The sequence below is a fragment of the Dermochelys coriacea genome, chromosome 3, assembly GCF_009764565.3.
Source record: "Dermochelys coriacea isolate rDerCor1 chromosome 3, rDerCor1.pri.v4, whole genome shotgun sequence".
Classification (NCBI taxonomy): Eukaryota; Metazoa; Chordata; order Testudines; family Dermochelyidae; genus Dermochelys; species Dermochelys coriacea.
Window position 1 is genome coordinate 55,936,683 of NC_050070.1, and position 15,765 is coordinate 55,952,447.

General features: G+C 38.0%; 1 protein-coding gene across 1 annotated transcript in view; it reads left to right on the top strand.

The window, feature by feature from the left end:
* The window catches only part of COL19A1 (collagen type XIX alpha 1 chain), a 345,729-nt gene that overhangs the window by 222,433 nt on the left and 107,531 nt on the right, over positions 1-15,765 (top strand). The window contains exon 16 of the mRNA XM_043510441.1: positions 515-568. Coding sequence (XP_043366376.1) covers positions 515-568 — 54 coding nt within the window. The remainder of the gene's footprint in view (positions 1-514; positions 569-15,765) is intronic.

Here is a 15,765-nt window from a genome sequence, read left to right on the forward strand (position 1 = left end):
ATAGTTTTACATCCTAGACCATTGAACAATCAAATAAAATATAATTTATTTGGACATTGTCAAGATGATAGGTTTGTTATATGTTACTTCCCTATCAATATGCTTTCACTCTTGAAACCTAGCTGGAAAAATGTACCAGTAAAAATTATTGTGATGCAAATACATTGTTTCCCATAGTTATTAAGAACTTTTCTAAGGCAATAAATTCTTATTGATGCTGCAATAAGTAGTACAAGTCTCCTTTGTTTAGCTTTTGATCTTTTTGTCAATAAACAGTACAATCAATGCATCCTATGAAGTGAGCTGTAGCTCACGAAAGCTTATGCTCAAATAAATTTGTTAGTCTTTAAGGTGGCACAAGTACTCCTTTTCTTTTTTGCGAATACAGACTAACACAGCTGCTACTCTGAAACCGAGTACAATCAATCTTGCTTTTACACAGATTATTTTATTGCAAATCAATCCTCTGATGCAATATTTACGAATGTCTGGTTTTTGTTGTTGTTGTTTCCAGGGAAGGCGAGGTAAACCAGGACTCCCTGGTAAACCAGGATCACAAGGACCTCCGGTGAGTAACCAGCAAGAAAAGTGGGACATTCTCACTTCAGTCAAGAACTGCTGTAGACTTTGTTAGTGTGTTTGTAGCAGCTTACCTGAGGATTGCTTTAAATGAATACAATGGATCTTAGTTCTCTCCGCAATTTTTTTTTCAGGTTTTAAAACATTTTATTTGCATATTAAAAAAAATTGTGCATTCCAATAATTAAAATCATTTGAACAAAAAAAATGGCACTCGATTAACTGCATTTTACAGCTCGCAGGAGCTTGGTACAGCTTTGCATTTATTTGTCTGTTACTAGTTTACTGTAGTCCCACCCAAGTTCTTCTTTCATCAACATGCAAGCTCTTTCATGCCACCAGGCAAATGGAAAGGCTGTGCCTTCATTTAGTGTCAGTAGTTCTCTGTATTATTTTATGTGAAAGGGGCAGTATAGTCATTTAAACTTTATCCAACCTCTTTGCATCTTACAAAGTGAAACAGCTAAAAGAAGTAAAATAAGAAGGCAATGCTTGTGGAATGTATAATTTGGAAGGGCAGATTTCATTACGATTCACCCGCTTGCTTCTCCTGTTCAATTGTTTCTTCTGAAGGCAGTGGATTTTTCTCTTGCGTTTCTGTTTTGCCAACCTTTTGATTGAACAAAGATAAAGAATTGGATCCCAAATAAGAGAGGCTACAAACCTCAGTGCAGTAGAGAAAAAACAAGATCCCACACTGCTGTCTAATAGTTCAGAGATGGGCAGGCTGAATATGCTAACTACGGATATTGTGCATTCATTCAGTTTACCAAATGCATGATGCTGTATTTAAGATCAGATAATTTCTGTCTCAGAGGGGTAATTTGAAAAATGAAGGACTGTGTGATGAGCTTGCCAACTGAATGATGTAGAGGATTATACCCAATACTGGAATGAGCACTCAACTGTAGATCAAATGAGTTTACAGAAGAATTAAAAAGATTAAGAAATACAAAACTATATGAAAGGATTTATAATATGCAGCACTAAAGGTTTTAGCTCATATCTGAGAATTTTGGTTTTATTAGAGGTACATGATTTGGAATTTGAGCTCAGGCATGGGTTTGGCTTGCTTCAGGGCTTCTCTGTGCTGTAACGAATGAGATCTTTGAGAGAATAAGATTTGATAAGAGTTGTGACATTATATGCTATTTACTATATTGTAAAAATGCCATCACACACAAATGCATGAAAGGCATTAAGAGCTAAGTGGGTACTTCTTAATAAGGTAAACTTATAGTCAACGAGTTGAAAGGTTCTTTTCTTAAAGTGTATTTGTCTTGTGAAACTCACTGTCTGCAAGCAGTTTTTCAACTGTTTCACTCTGTGGATCAATCTATAAAATATAAATCCACCATTGGACCACTGCTCCTTGCCCTATTGCACAGTTTTCATAATGTTCCATTCTGTGACTCATCAGAAAGGACTCTGTGAACCAAAGGTACATCTGAGCCATAGTCTGAGAATCCCTGGTCTGTCTGAGAATCCCTGGTCTATCCTAATGGTTAGGATTAAACATAAGTGTCATTGTTATCATCACATTTTTCTGCTGGTTGAACATTAGTAATATTCCCAGTTTCAAACCATATTTTGACAGTTTTCAGCCTTCACCGGAGTAAGTGATATCCATCAATCCATATTTCAGAATCTTTCTTTCTAGAAATGATGTTGCTGGACACAGTGAAGGACAGCTATGAGGGGTAGGTGAGTAAATTGGAATAGATGGTCCCTGCACTTATCTAAGAAGAAACAAAAGATCACACATTCTGTCACTGCCAATTTCTTTATTTTTTTCTAACAAAATATTTTCAGAAAGAAAAACAGATGGTGGTGTTCATTCATTGTGTGTATAAATAAGTAGATATTAATTCAACTTCATACAGCCATACCGAAGCCTCACTTGGAGTCTTGTGTACAGTTTGTGGTTCCTTGAAGTAGAGACATTGTACACTGGAGGGAATCCAAACAAGGATAATAAAGTAGTGATGTAGAACCTTATTGAACACAAATGCCAAACACGATCTGTTTAAAAATCAAGATAACAGGTGTCAGTCTTAGGCCTGGTCTGTCCACATTTCTTGTATCCATATAACATGTTAGGTGGGGTCATCATGTTTTACATGTATAGTTATCATAGTACAATCTCTAATGTGGATTTAGCTCTACTGGAAGCTCCCCTTCCATATGGGAATGACAGTAGCAATATAAACACATATACACCAATATAAGTGCATCCACAATACAATGATTGTACCACTTTAACTATACTGGTACAACTAAATCCACATTAAAGATTGTACTAAAATATCTAAAGAGGTACTACTTTTGTGAATAGACAAGGCTATAGGGTGTTTTTTTTAATTCCTTCTTTCTTTTCCAGTCTGTCACTCCTTCCCTTTTTTGCTTCTGTCATTTCTCTTCCCATTCCATCTATATCAGTCTGCTGTCTTGCTCTTCCATTGGCCCTTCCTATGCTGGACCTTAAATGGAGGTAGCTGCTTCATTCACATGGACACCTTGTCTGCCCCTATTTTTGGGCTTGCTTCTCCACAGTCCAGGGCACAGCACTGTTCGCACACATGCTTACATGCTATCAGAAGATTAGCAGCTATGATTTATGAAGAGCTTAAGGGAGCTCAGCATGTAAAGCCTGAACTCTATAGGAAAAATGAGAAGGGAGATATGAGATAAGTACTTCAGAAAGTACCCATAAGTACTTCAGAAAGAATAAGATAGAAGTATGTAATTATTTAAGGTGTCTATAACACATATTGGGTATATGAAATTAATATAGGAGCATTTAAAATTGGTAGTAAGAAAATATTTTCAACTGTTAAAATGTTAAAAGGGAAAAAAAACTTCAATAAGGAGAGTTCTGAGCCAGCAACACTGAAGATTAGACTCGATAAATTCTTTAGTGGGGTTGGTGTAGAAGATACTCCGAAAGTAGTGCAGGGTAATAGGCTAGCGGGACCAAATTGAAGTGATGTATACAGACTCTAAGTTGTACACTGATAAGAGATGTGAGTGTTAGTCTAAATGAGTGTTATTTGTATATCTGGAGAGCCAGAAGAAGGTGTAAATTATGCTAGTTTACACTCTCTTTACACCGCCTTATGAATCTAGCCTAATGACTCCTAAATCTCTCATCTGTGGCTCACTAATTTGTTCAATGCCTAAATTCTGTATTATTATTTTTATAAAATCTATACTTGGAGTGAGTTTATATTCCCTTACAACCTACTATACAGTCTAGATTAAGAACTATGTCAGTTCCAGAAAGGCAAATCATTACATTTTTTAGCTGGTATATTCAATAAAGTGACATTTTCTGCTCATCCCCTTTTAGGTGTCTTTCTTTTTTGCTTCATGTATTCTCTGGGGTAAATCTAGCCTCCATTGACATCAGTGAGAATTTTTATTAATGAGTTATAAGAGAAGATTTTTGTCATCTTATCTCCCCCAGATATTCTGTTTTCCCCTTTGAGTATTTTTAAAGGGTTTATTAAACAGTGTGTAGTTGTAAAATGTATTATTCACTCCTGGTGCATAAGTCTTGATTTTGGTTCTTGCTCCCTGATACTGTTTTTTAGTATTGTTCCTTTATTTCACTATTAGACAGCTGAGCTGTGTGCTCATACTTGTCACACTTCAATGCATAACAATTTATGCTGAAAATAGTAAAGCCAAGAAGCTGCTTAAATAGAACAGCAGCTCCCTCTAGTGTTTGTTAATTTCCCCCCTTTTAAATGATTGAGACTTATATAAGGCTCTACAGTTAAATACAGTATGCCTTTGTTACTTGAGAAGTTTCCAAATATTATGACTCCGAAGCCAAAAACTGTTCACCTTTCACATGCATTTCATATTTTTGCTTGCTTGCTTAACAAACATTTCTGTTGAAAGGAAGGCCATCTCTCATTAACTGCATTCTCCCTCTGCTTCAATCTTTGTTGAATTCAAAATGCTCAGTTTGTGATGCTAAAGTAGGCATTATCATAGCAAAACCCTGTGAGGTCATAAGCACAGGATTATAACTTAAAAAGTTATTAAGCTGGTAAGAGCTTTCTCCTGCAGTACCTGCTTCACCTGCTAACAGAAATATCTGCAGGAATCAGCAATACAAAAGGAGATGCGGGCAAAGTATATTTCTTTGGGTAAAATTATCCTGTTTTCAGTTTTGTTCCAGCAAGAAATTTCTCTTCAACACTTGAAGTAGTTTTGAGGGAGAGTGGAGAGGGAACTGAGTTCTGTATTTATATATGCTGTCAGCCTAATCCTGCATTGGCTCAACCCTGTAGTCCTTAGACAAAATTCCTTTTAATTTCAATTAATGTTTCATCTGCCTAAAGGATTGCAGGATCATAGTGTGTGTATTTGGGTGTATTTGCACATATTACTTAATTCTAACATATTTTTTCAGGCTTCAAAAATAACAATGTCCTGGTATCTATATTCTATAGATCTCAGGGCCATTGTGAGGGTTAGATTGTTAATGTTTGCAAAACCTTTTGAAGATGAAACACAAATGCATTTGTGGTAGAAATGTGCTATGATGACAATATTTGCAGGAGAAACCAACCTATCATATTTGACTCATGGCAATAATTATCACTTTATCCAGTTATAACCACAGAATGACAATATATGTTTTAAAATCTGTTAAGGATTGTAAAGTGGAAACACCATCATTTAATAATTTGTTTTTTTCACATGTCTTGCTCGGATCATAGTTCCAGATTACACAGCTGCTAGGGACAATGTTGACATTCCAGTGTCATCTCGTGGGTCATTGGAATACTGAAAGACATCCTTACAGAACACATCAGGCAGCTAATGAAATCCATCTAAAGATCAAAAAGCTTTACACTGGTTTAATTTTCTGGCAACCCCCTCTTCTTTCCCCTCTTATAGAAGATCCTAGACATTTCTTGATTTTTCTTGATACTTAGGTTGAAGGAGAGAATAAAGAGGTTTCACCTGGTTTCTCATTCTGGATTGCCTTCAGTGGTACCAATTCTGCAGTCTTCACTGGGACTACTTGCAGGAGTAAATGCTACTCAGTGATGCAGAACTAGGCTCTGTGTTTTCTCTTAATACCACTCTGACACCTATGTCTTTAATTTGTTCAATATACCTGTCTCATATTGGGGAAACCAGATTGTTTCAAAGCTAACATCACTCTCTCAGGAATTAATCTTACCCTTGATCTGAAGCATTCAGGCTTGTCTCTCTCTCTATATAGTAGTTCTGCATGTTTACTTCTATTGCCCCCCCACACTGTAGATTCACACACCTCATATCAACTATTAATCTGTTACTCAGATAGCCCAAACACCATAATAACTGAGCACCTCAGATAGGGAAGTAGAGTAAGCTAGGGAATTGAGACACAGGGGGTATGTCTACACTGTAATAGAACACCCACAGATGGCCCGTGTCAGCTGACTTGGGCTCAGGCTGCAGGGCTATAAAATTGCGGTGTAAACATTCAGGCTTGCACCGGAGCCTGGACTCTGGGACCCAAGCCTGAGCCCAAACATTTACAATAAAATTTTTTAGCCACACAATCTGAGCCCCATGAGCCTGAGTCAACTGACATGGGCTAGCTGCAGTGTTTTATTACAGCATATACCTAGAGACACTGTGACCTGTCCAAGGTCACAACAGAAGTCTGAGGCAGAGCAGGGAACTGAACCCTTGGTCTCCTGAGTCCCAGGCTAGCATCTTAAACTCTGAATGATCTGTCCTCTTAAAACTACTCTTCTCTGTTTTCTTTCTACCAAAACTCCCGAGATTATGGTTTTCAAAGAGTCTCTATTTCACACATACTTTGGCATTGAAAATCTTGCTTAAAAACCCTCTCTGGAGTTGCATGATGCTTCTCATCAAGGTCACATTCTCATCATTAAGTTCAAGGTTTGTCTGGGAAATGGTTGTGGTTGTTTATCGGTGTTATCGTAGCATTTAGGAGTCCCGGTCATAGACCAAGGCACCATTGTGCTAGGTGCTGTACAAACAGAACAAAAAGGCATTCCCTGCCACAAAGCATTTACATGCTGCTCCTTGCAAGTATACCTTTAGCAATAATTGTTTCTTGAAAGGCAGTCTTTGTTTATGTTTTATACTTTTTAAATTATATGGGGCTTCATTGTTCTACATGACACCTTTTAAAAGTCTCTCTTCTTGTCCATATTCTCCATAAAGCAGTGGGTGAGAGTGTTCATGGACTACTTGTATTCTGTCTGTTTAATTCTGTACACTTCTAGTCTCTCGTAATTCAGTATGTATGTCAGTGCCACCAGTCTAGTTATCTTAAGTAGCCAGCAGTTTGCCTTGGAAATCTAATTTCCTCTGCCTCAGGAAATATTGTAATTCTACCAATATTTTGAAAGTAACAAATGTTATCAGTTAATTACAGTAAACAGAAAATCAAAGCAATGGTAAGTGGAGACTGTTGGTAGAGTTTCTAGCATTGCAGGACTTTTCTCTGCCTTTAGAAGTATATTGGAAAACTCCTGTGGTAGAGCTGAAGCGTCTGGCAGTGGTTGGTCCTGTTGGTTGGTTGGTTTTTTTTGTCTGCTTGTTTCTAAAATACATGGTAACAATACATGATTTGTTTAATTTATCCAGTCATGGTAGATGCCATGCCTTTGTGGCTTTTAGCAGCTTCTCTTTGGTGTAGTTACATTGTGTCACAGATTTGTGCTGACGATTCTCATGTATCTTTATAGTACAATAAGCAGAAAATAATGTTTTTCTATGGGGGAAGCAATATGGTGTGGAAAGAAGTGATTACGCTGAAATATTTGGGTATAAATATATGGGTAGATAGACTGACTATACTGAAAATTCACTTTTTCCACTTCTAATCCTGTGAAAATTAATCAAAAATTTTCTGTTGCTGCTGTGTCAGCAATGTAACATACTTAATGTAAACTATATTGATCCATTCAGTGTGCTATGAGACTGAAAGGACATTTTCAGCAGTCTGATGATGGCTGAAAATGCAGATGAAGTGTAAAAGTGAAAGGACCACAATATAATTTAGAAAAGAAAAGTTTTATAATGTATTTAAAAGCATTTTCTCTTATGTTCCCATATTCTCACCCTCAACTTTACTACGAAAATAACACCGAAAACCTTTGTGTAATTTTTGGAAAACAATCAGGACACACGTTTAGTACTTTCCTTATTTATATAACTGTAATCTGTCTGTCCTTCAGTTCCCTAAATTATTTATATAATTCAATACTGTACGCAGTTCAAAAACAGACAAACCCAGCTCAGGTGAGCACTTCGCTGATATTCACAAAGGAGCAAGTTTGAAAAATATCTGAAGTAGCAGAAGTGAAAAACACTCATTCAAAAGATGGAAGCTGCCTTTGCAGTGTTACTTTAACCGCTGTTTATCAAATTGCTTCTGACCTGTGAACCAGTCATACTAGTTCTTTTTTGGCCAAAGGGGCTTGTGAGCTCTAGGTCCTTCCAAAGTATTATACAGAGATGTTGGTATAGAAAAGTAATGTGAAAGGAAATATAAAGACTGGTCCTGAGTGGGTTTAGATATATAGTCAAAAACAGGAATATTTCTGCTGTTGAGTTCTACTTTTAGTTTATTTATATTCTTTTTTATGGTGCTCATCACTGTAGTAATTGAGCACCTCGATTGCTTTAATAAATTGTGTCCTCACATCATTCATGTACAGTAGGGAAGTGTTGTTTCTGTTTTTGCAGAAACTAAGTCAGCAAAATTAATTGGTTTTCCTAAGGCCACACAGAAAGTTTGTGGTAGAGTCAGGAATACAATCCAGGTTTCCCAAATCCTACTCCAGTGCCTTAATCACAAGACAATCCTGCATGGTATAGGCTAGGACAGTTTTATGAAACGGTGACATACTAAAGGGATTCATTCCATTTTGTGATAACTGATTTATTTCATATCTGAGGCAATTTCTGAGAGGTCAGGATTGATGACAAACATAGCAGAGCAGTCCTTCCAGGGTTATATTATAGCTCAATAACACTTGTTTTATTTGTGAAAGAGGAGGAAAAACAATGGCTTATCCATAAATGAGTTAGAAAGGTAAAGTTACTTTTCTGACCACTTACAGCATAGAGGAAACCTTACTAGATAGTGGCACTGTAAACTTGAGCCACCAGATTAACATATAGTGATTCTAGCCATGCAGTTATAGAACAGCATCAGCACAAGCATAACATCTTAAACATAGATATTAGAATACATGCTCCACTGTTAACTTTACAAATCATACCTGAGAGAAGTTTAATGGTATTAAAATGTCATTGCTACATTTATTTTATATTTTCACCATTAATTTAAGGTGACACTTTAGTTCCAGAATGGAAGCAATGGACTAGATTGTGTTTTTATTCAATTTCCTATCTTGGGGGTGAAGAGAATATGATGAGGCACGCATGAGGTCTCCATAAGCGTATGCAAAGGTAACATTGGCTACGCCTTTTAATAGGTTGCAGTGGGAACTTTCTCTCACCCTGATCCAGTTCTATTGGCTGGGCTTATGCTTTTGCAATTGCCTTTCCCCACCCTGTATGGTGTTTCTAGGGCTGCTGTCAATACTAAAGTACCCCAGCCCTTTTGCACCTACAATAAAAGGACTGCAATTATGCCAGGTCTCTGTTCAGGAGCACATTTATGAGGAAAGTTTCTTTGTGCCCTCCTCTTCCTCCCCCACAATCCCAACTCCCACTTTTTCTGTGCAGCTGTGCAAGGCTAGGCACAATCTAATCCTTTGATATGAATTTTTATGTCCTTGTTTCTTTCTGTAATAGCATAATCATAGTAAGCCCTATAGGGCATGCATTTCATAATTACCTTTGTTTTGTGGTAACGGGCAATTGGCCTTCAGCTTTACATCTCACCTGAGTTGTGCTGTTATGATATAATGCTCTTCTCCAAGACTTTATTCTCTAATCCATTATTTTTAAATAACTTCTGCCTATTTGACTTTCAGTTGTCTTTACTGTTGTCTTAGCTTTTTATCTCCACAAACTCCATGGGGAGTTCTGGAGAACTTATACCCTTGAATGCCTCTCTTCCATTCATTCACTTTCATCATGGCAAAAAGTTTTACCCCTAGGAAGTAACATTCTCTTTGATTACTTGAAAACATGGACCTGTTCTCATTTTTAAAGACATCTTCTTTGGCTATACCTCGATGCGAGGGACTTCATTGGTTAAGGTTTTTGGGTTTTAAGTGGCTGAGGAGCCCAGTTCATGCCCTGCAGATTTTCCCACAGAAGTGACAGATGTAATCTTGGAGGAGACATAGTTGTTGGCTGGAGTGTTGTTCCCTTTCTTTCCTCCTTTGTCGTTTCTCTGTCTCAGGAGCACGTCCGTTCTCCTCAAAGTGGGCTGTGGCTTCGTGTATGGTGAGGTTCCACTGTGTTCTGTTTCATTCCAAGTCCTCCCAATTTGTTGGTTGATGCCTCCCCTTTTAAGGTCTACTTTCAGTATGTCTTTGAAGCACTTCCACTGCACTCTGTGAGCCCTTCTTCCCTGACTTAACTGAGAGAAGAGTACTTGCTTTGGGAGGCGAATTTCAGCCCTACGTATATAGTGGACAGCCCAGCGGAGTTGGTGTTTCATGACCTGCTGATGGCTGCAGAGAGAACGCTGATGTTAGTACGTCAGACTTGCCAGCTGATCCTGAGAATCCTCAGGCAGTGCTGCTAGAACCACTCCAGCTGCTTGAGATGTCATCTGTAGGTTACCCAAGTCTCACACTTATAGAGAAGGATGGGGATGACAACTGCATTGTAAACCAAGATCTTGGTACCTGTTTGCAGATCCCTGTCATTGAAGACTTGTTTGAATACTCTTCCAGAGGATGTGCTGGCATAGCAGATCCTATATTTGATTTCTATATCAATACTGGCTGTTTGGGAGAGGTGGCTGCCAAGGTATGAAAAATGGTCCACATTTACCAGGGGTTCTCCACTGATGGTGATTTGTGAAGTTCAAAGAGTAGTTTGTGCAGGTGAGGGTTGGTAGAGTACCTTGGTTTTCCCAATGTTGAGAGAGAGACCCAGGCTGTGATAGGCATCTGCAAAAAGATTTAGGGTACTTTGCAGGTCAGCCTCTGTGGGAGAATGACCGAATCATCTGCATACTGAAGATCAGTGATGCCAATTCTCATGATCTTAGATTTTGTTGGGAGATGTTAGAGACTGAGGAGTTAACCATCCATATGATACTCAATCCCAATTACATCAGGAAGGTGGTCACAGATGAGAAACAGGAGCACAGCAAGGTAAATGGAGAAGAATGTTGGAGCAGTAACACAGCCCTACTTGACACCAGTGCAAATGATGAATGGTTTGGTCTCTGAACTGCTACACAGAATGGTGGCAGTCATACTATCATGGAGTACAGTACCTCAAGGAAGATTCGCTGATAAGAGACCCCATCAGGATTTTGCAGAATGGTGTTCTAGGTGTGTGGGAAAACTGGATGTTTGCCATTTTGTGCATTCTAATGGAACAGTGGGAGCCTGCAGGAAAAGGCTTTGGGTCAGAATGCAAATCGTGCTCCCTTGCAATTTCAGATTTACCTCATTTAAATGCTTTTTTAAAACACAATTATATAGGAGCCAAATGATGCCACCCTCAAGAAATGCTTCCTTGGACAGCTATCTGACTTCAGCATGTGCATTGAATGATTGTTATATTCTTGATACAATGGCTTTAAATTGCGGTCATTCCTAAGACTTTGTTGAAATAATGATTAATCAATTTAGCCTGATGTCTCAGTGTATAGGGCAGAGAAATGTGACCAGGAGCCCATGTGCTGATCCAACCTTGAGACTCTTAACTCCTCAGAAGAGTAAGTAGTAGGAGTTGAGCATGTCACAGAAGTGATCCTTTATTTTCAAGGTTGAGGAGAAAAAGGGGAAGTTGCACTTGATCCACTCTTTTGAATTACATAACTGCCTGCTCCCTTCAGACACAGGTCCTAGCTCCTCTTAAGAAAGGGAAAATTGAATTATACTTGGAGAAATGACTCAAAATAATTGGATGAGTGAAAGCCATATAACCTTTCCTCAGCACATTCATGAGTCTGCTTTGATGATGCATCCCCTTATTATATGCCTTTGAAGGGGCAAGAGCAAGTCTTATGCTCAGAAGCTGCTATTTCCAGCTACCTCTCCACCCAAAATAATATATTAACTATACTCATTGCTCACTTTCCAGTGTGACCTATGGAGAAAGGCAGTGTAGACTTGTGGATTGAGCAAGTCACTTAACCTGTCTGTGCGTCACCTGTAAAATGAGGATAATGATACTGACCTCTTTTGTAAAGCACTTTGATATATATGGATGAAAAACACAATATAAGGGCTAGGTATAATAATAATAACAACATCACTTACAATAACCTAATATTCTTCACAGAAAGCTGATTTAGGGAAAAGCAGCATGAAAAGATATATATATCACCATGGGACGAACCCTTTTCTGATATCAGTTATATTTTTATTTTAGCAAGGTAACTGTCATTTTTCTTTTCAATCATAGTTGGAGTTCCATTACTCCTGAGAGCTATTATTTTCTCAGAAGTTATATCAAACTGCTTCCATGAATCCATCACTACATCTTTATGTCCAGAACAATTGGTATCACAATGAAAAATTATCACATAACAAAGATCTTCTGTCATATCTAGTTCACAAGTAGCATCTTTCATACACATTAACACGTGGAACTGTCAGAGATATCAAGAATGTCATGGCAACACGGTGTATTGGCGTAGCCAAATTGTTTCTTACATTTTTCTTTTTTCCTGAACTATCTGATTTTTATAGTAGTTACTCTAAAATTGAACAGTTGGATTTGTTTGAGATCCTTCTGCATTTCTTCTTTATTCAGAAAAATATCTCTATTGCTTTATATTTACAGAGACATAAGTATTTATCATTTCAATATTTCCCTTCTGGCTCTCTAGGCCTGGATGATTTTACACAAAGCAGAATCTTGTTTGGCCGTGCCCCATTTGGACATTCCTAAAGTTGGAAGCTTCCTGAGGTTGGCCTTCTTGATGTAATCAAGAGCCAACCCCTTTTATAGGTTTTTATTGAGACTCATCTGGAATCTCTTGATGATCCACTCTTTTGAATTTCACATTGGCTCTTGATCTGAAAGTCTTCGCTCCTATCCACTAACCCAAACTAAAACAGTAGAATTCTAATACTGAATTATTCCCTAATCCCTGTTTTGCACAATGGTTTACAAGTGATTTGCGCTGCTATCTTCTTGCAGATGACAAGAATGTGCTTACAAGTCCTTGGGCAGGATCATAGGGTTTTTCTATAGATTCATGTTACGAAGATTTCAAAAGCTTTCCTCTTTCATGTTGCCTAACAATAACTTCAGTGTATAATATCTTGAAAGCTCTTAAAACACTTGAGAAAGCGTTACACAAAAGAGAAAGTGTTCTGGGGCTGGGGGTGTTGGGATGTGGGGGAGCAGTGCCACAGTGGTGGGACTCTGGCGGGGAAGTGGGGGAGCAGCAAGGATCTGCATAGTCTCTATTTTAAATACCACATAACCAAATAATTCTTTTTTAGCAAGAGAGAGCCCTTCTCAAAATTGAATGGAATTCAGCTTCTCACACACAAATCTCCAAGTGGTATAAAGCCCACAAAGCTGCTGTACACCACCTACTCCTGCCTCCAGCCCTCCTGGGTTGCTTTGATTTGTTCCAGGGGCTGAACTGGCCTCAGTTGCCATAGTGCCATGCCTGCACCAAATGTATCTCAGGGAGACTCAAGGATGTGACCCAGTATATTTTCCCTTTGTTATTTAAATGGGTATTTCTCACAGCCATCAAAGCAACATGTTATTTCTTTTGCAGCATATGGACAGTGAAGATTTGAGATGTATACATTATTTTAGCTATAAATTTCCCAGTTTCCTACTTCCAAGGATCTAACAGAGCATGTTCTGTTCTGATTTCCAACATGTGCAAATCTCATTGGAGACACAGCTGACTGCAGTTGCAAGGGAAAAACTTAGCCCAGTATATTTTATTCTTCTGAGTTTTACAGGTCTAAGTAATACATTTTTTTTCTAGAGCACCCACCACCCCTGTATCTAAACATGGTATCGTCTTCTATGAAGCAGTTACACTACTTGGTTGAAAGGCATCAGTAAAAGTGTAAAGTATAATTATTACTGATAAAAATTGAAAATTAGTCCATCTAAGCCATGGTTCTTGTCTCAGTCAATGAAAACAAAACCTTGCTACCCTTCAAATTAAGATTCAATAATTGAGTTGTTTGTCCAGTCCCATCAGTAAATAATTCTGCTTGATAACTAGTTTTTTTTTTCAGTTTAATTTTGTGGGAGGCAGTTTTTCAAAGAGACATTCCAGTAACAAACTAAAAAATATTCTACACTTAACAGAGGAGACTTCAATTAAGCCTGATACAAATGTTATCTCTTTCAACCTCTGCGACACTGATCCTTGGTGAAATAACCTGCTGGTTCCCAGAATTGGGGGACTTCATGTTGCTTAAATGATGCACTCTTTTACAGGACTTTTATTTATCCAGAAGGAATGATAATGACTTTAGAACCAATAATTTACTATGTAACCAAATTTAACGCGTGAAACCTTTAAAAGTGTACCATAGTTTTAATGTAGGAATATGTAACATAAAGTGTCCCTATTTGAAAAATATCCCCTTCCTCTCCTTCCAATACAGGCATTATAACCAGGTATGGAAGTTAAATTTGTGTGTGTGTGTCCATGTGCGAGAGAGAGAGAGTTGCCAACTGGACTGGATTCTACCACCAGAGTGGCACAAACAGGTCAGAAGCTCAATCCAAAATCTGTCCCTTTAGATGTTATTTATGTGGAAAACTCTGACAGTAAGATGACAGTGCAGTATTTTGATTTAGGATATAGGTAGGTAAGATCTCATGGGAAGCAAGTCTAAGTGGAAAAACAATAGAAGACAATTGGCAGTTTTTCAAAGAGACATTATTAAGGGCACAAGAGCAAACTATCCCACTGCATAGGAAAGACAGGAAGTATGGCAAGAGATTACCCTGGCTTAACCAGGAGATCTTCAGTGATCTAAAAATCAAAAAAGAGTCTTACCAAAAATGGAAACTATGTCAAATTACAAAGGATGAATATAAACAAATAACACAAGTATGTAGGGACAAAATTAGAAGGCCAAGGCACAAAATGAGATCAAACTAGCTAGAGACATAAAGGGTAACAAGAAAACATTCTACAAATACATTAGAAACAAGAGGAAGATTAAGGACAGAGTAGGCCCGTTACTCAATGAGGGGGGGAAACAATAACAGAAAATGTGGAAATGACAGACATGCTTAGTGACTTCTTTATTTTGGTTTTCATCAAGAAGATTGGTGGTGATTGGACGTCTAACATAGTGAATGGCAGTGAAAATGAGGTAGGAACAGAGGCTAAAATAGGGAAAGAACAAGTTAAAAATTACTTAGACTTGTTAGATGTCTTCAAGTCACTGGGGCCTGGTGAAATACATCCTAGAATACTCAAGGAGCTGACTGAGGAGATATCTGAGCCATTAGTGATTATCTTTGAAAAGTCATGGAAGACAGGAAGGTTCCAGAAGACTGGGAAAGGGCAATTATAGTGTCCATCTATAAAAAGGGAAATAAGGGCAACTGGGGAATTACAGATCAGTCAGCTTAACTTCTGTACCCAGAAAGATAATGGAGCAAATAATTAAGCAATCAATTTGCAAACATCTAGAAGATAATAAGGTGATAAGTAACAGCATGGAATTGTCAAGAACAAATTGTGTCAAACCAACCTGATAGCTTTCTTTGATAGGGTAACAAGCCTTATGGATGGGGGGAAGCGGTAAATGTTGTATATCTTGACTTTAGTAAAGCTTTTGATACTGTCTTGCATGACGGTCTCATAAACAAAGTAGGGAAATGCAACCTAGATGGCGCTAATATAAGATGGGTGCAAAACTGTTATAAAACCGTTCCCAGAGAGTGGTTCAGAGTCATACTGGAAGGGCATAACGAGTGGGGTCTTGCAGGGATCAGTTCTGGGTCTGGGTCTGTTCAATATCTTCATCAGTGGTTTAGATAATGGCATACAGAGTATACTTATAAAGTTTGTGGACGATACCAAAC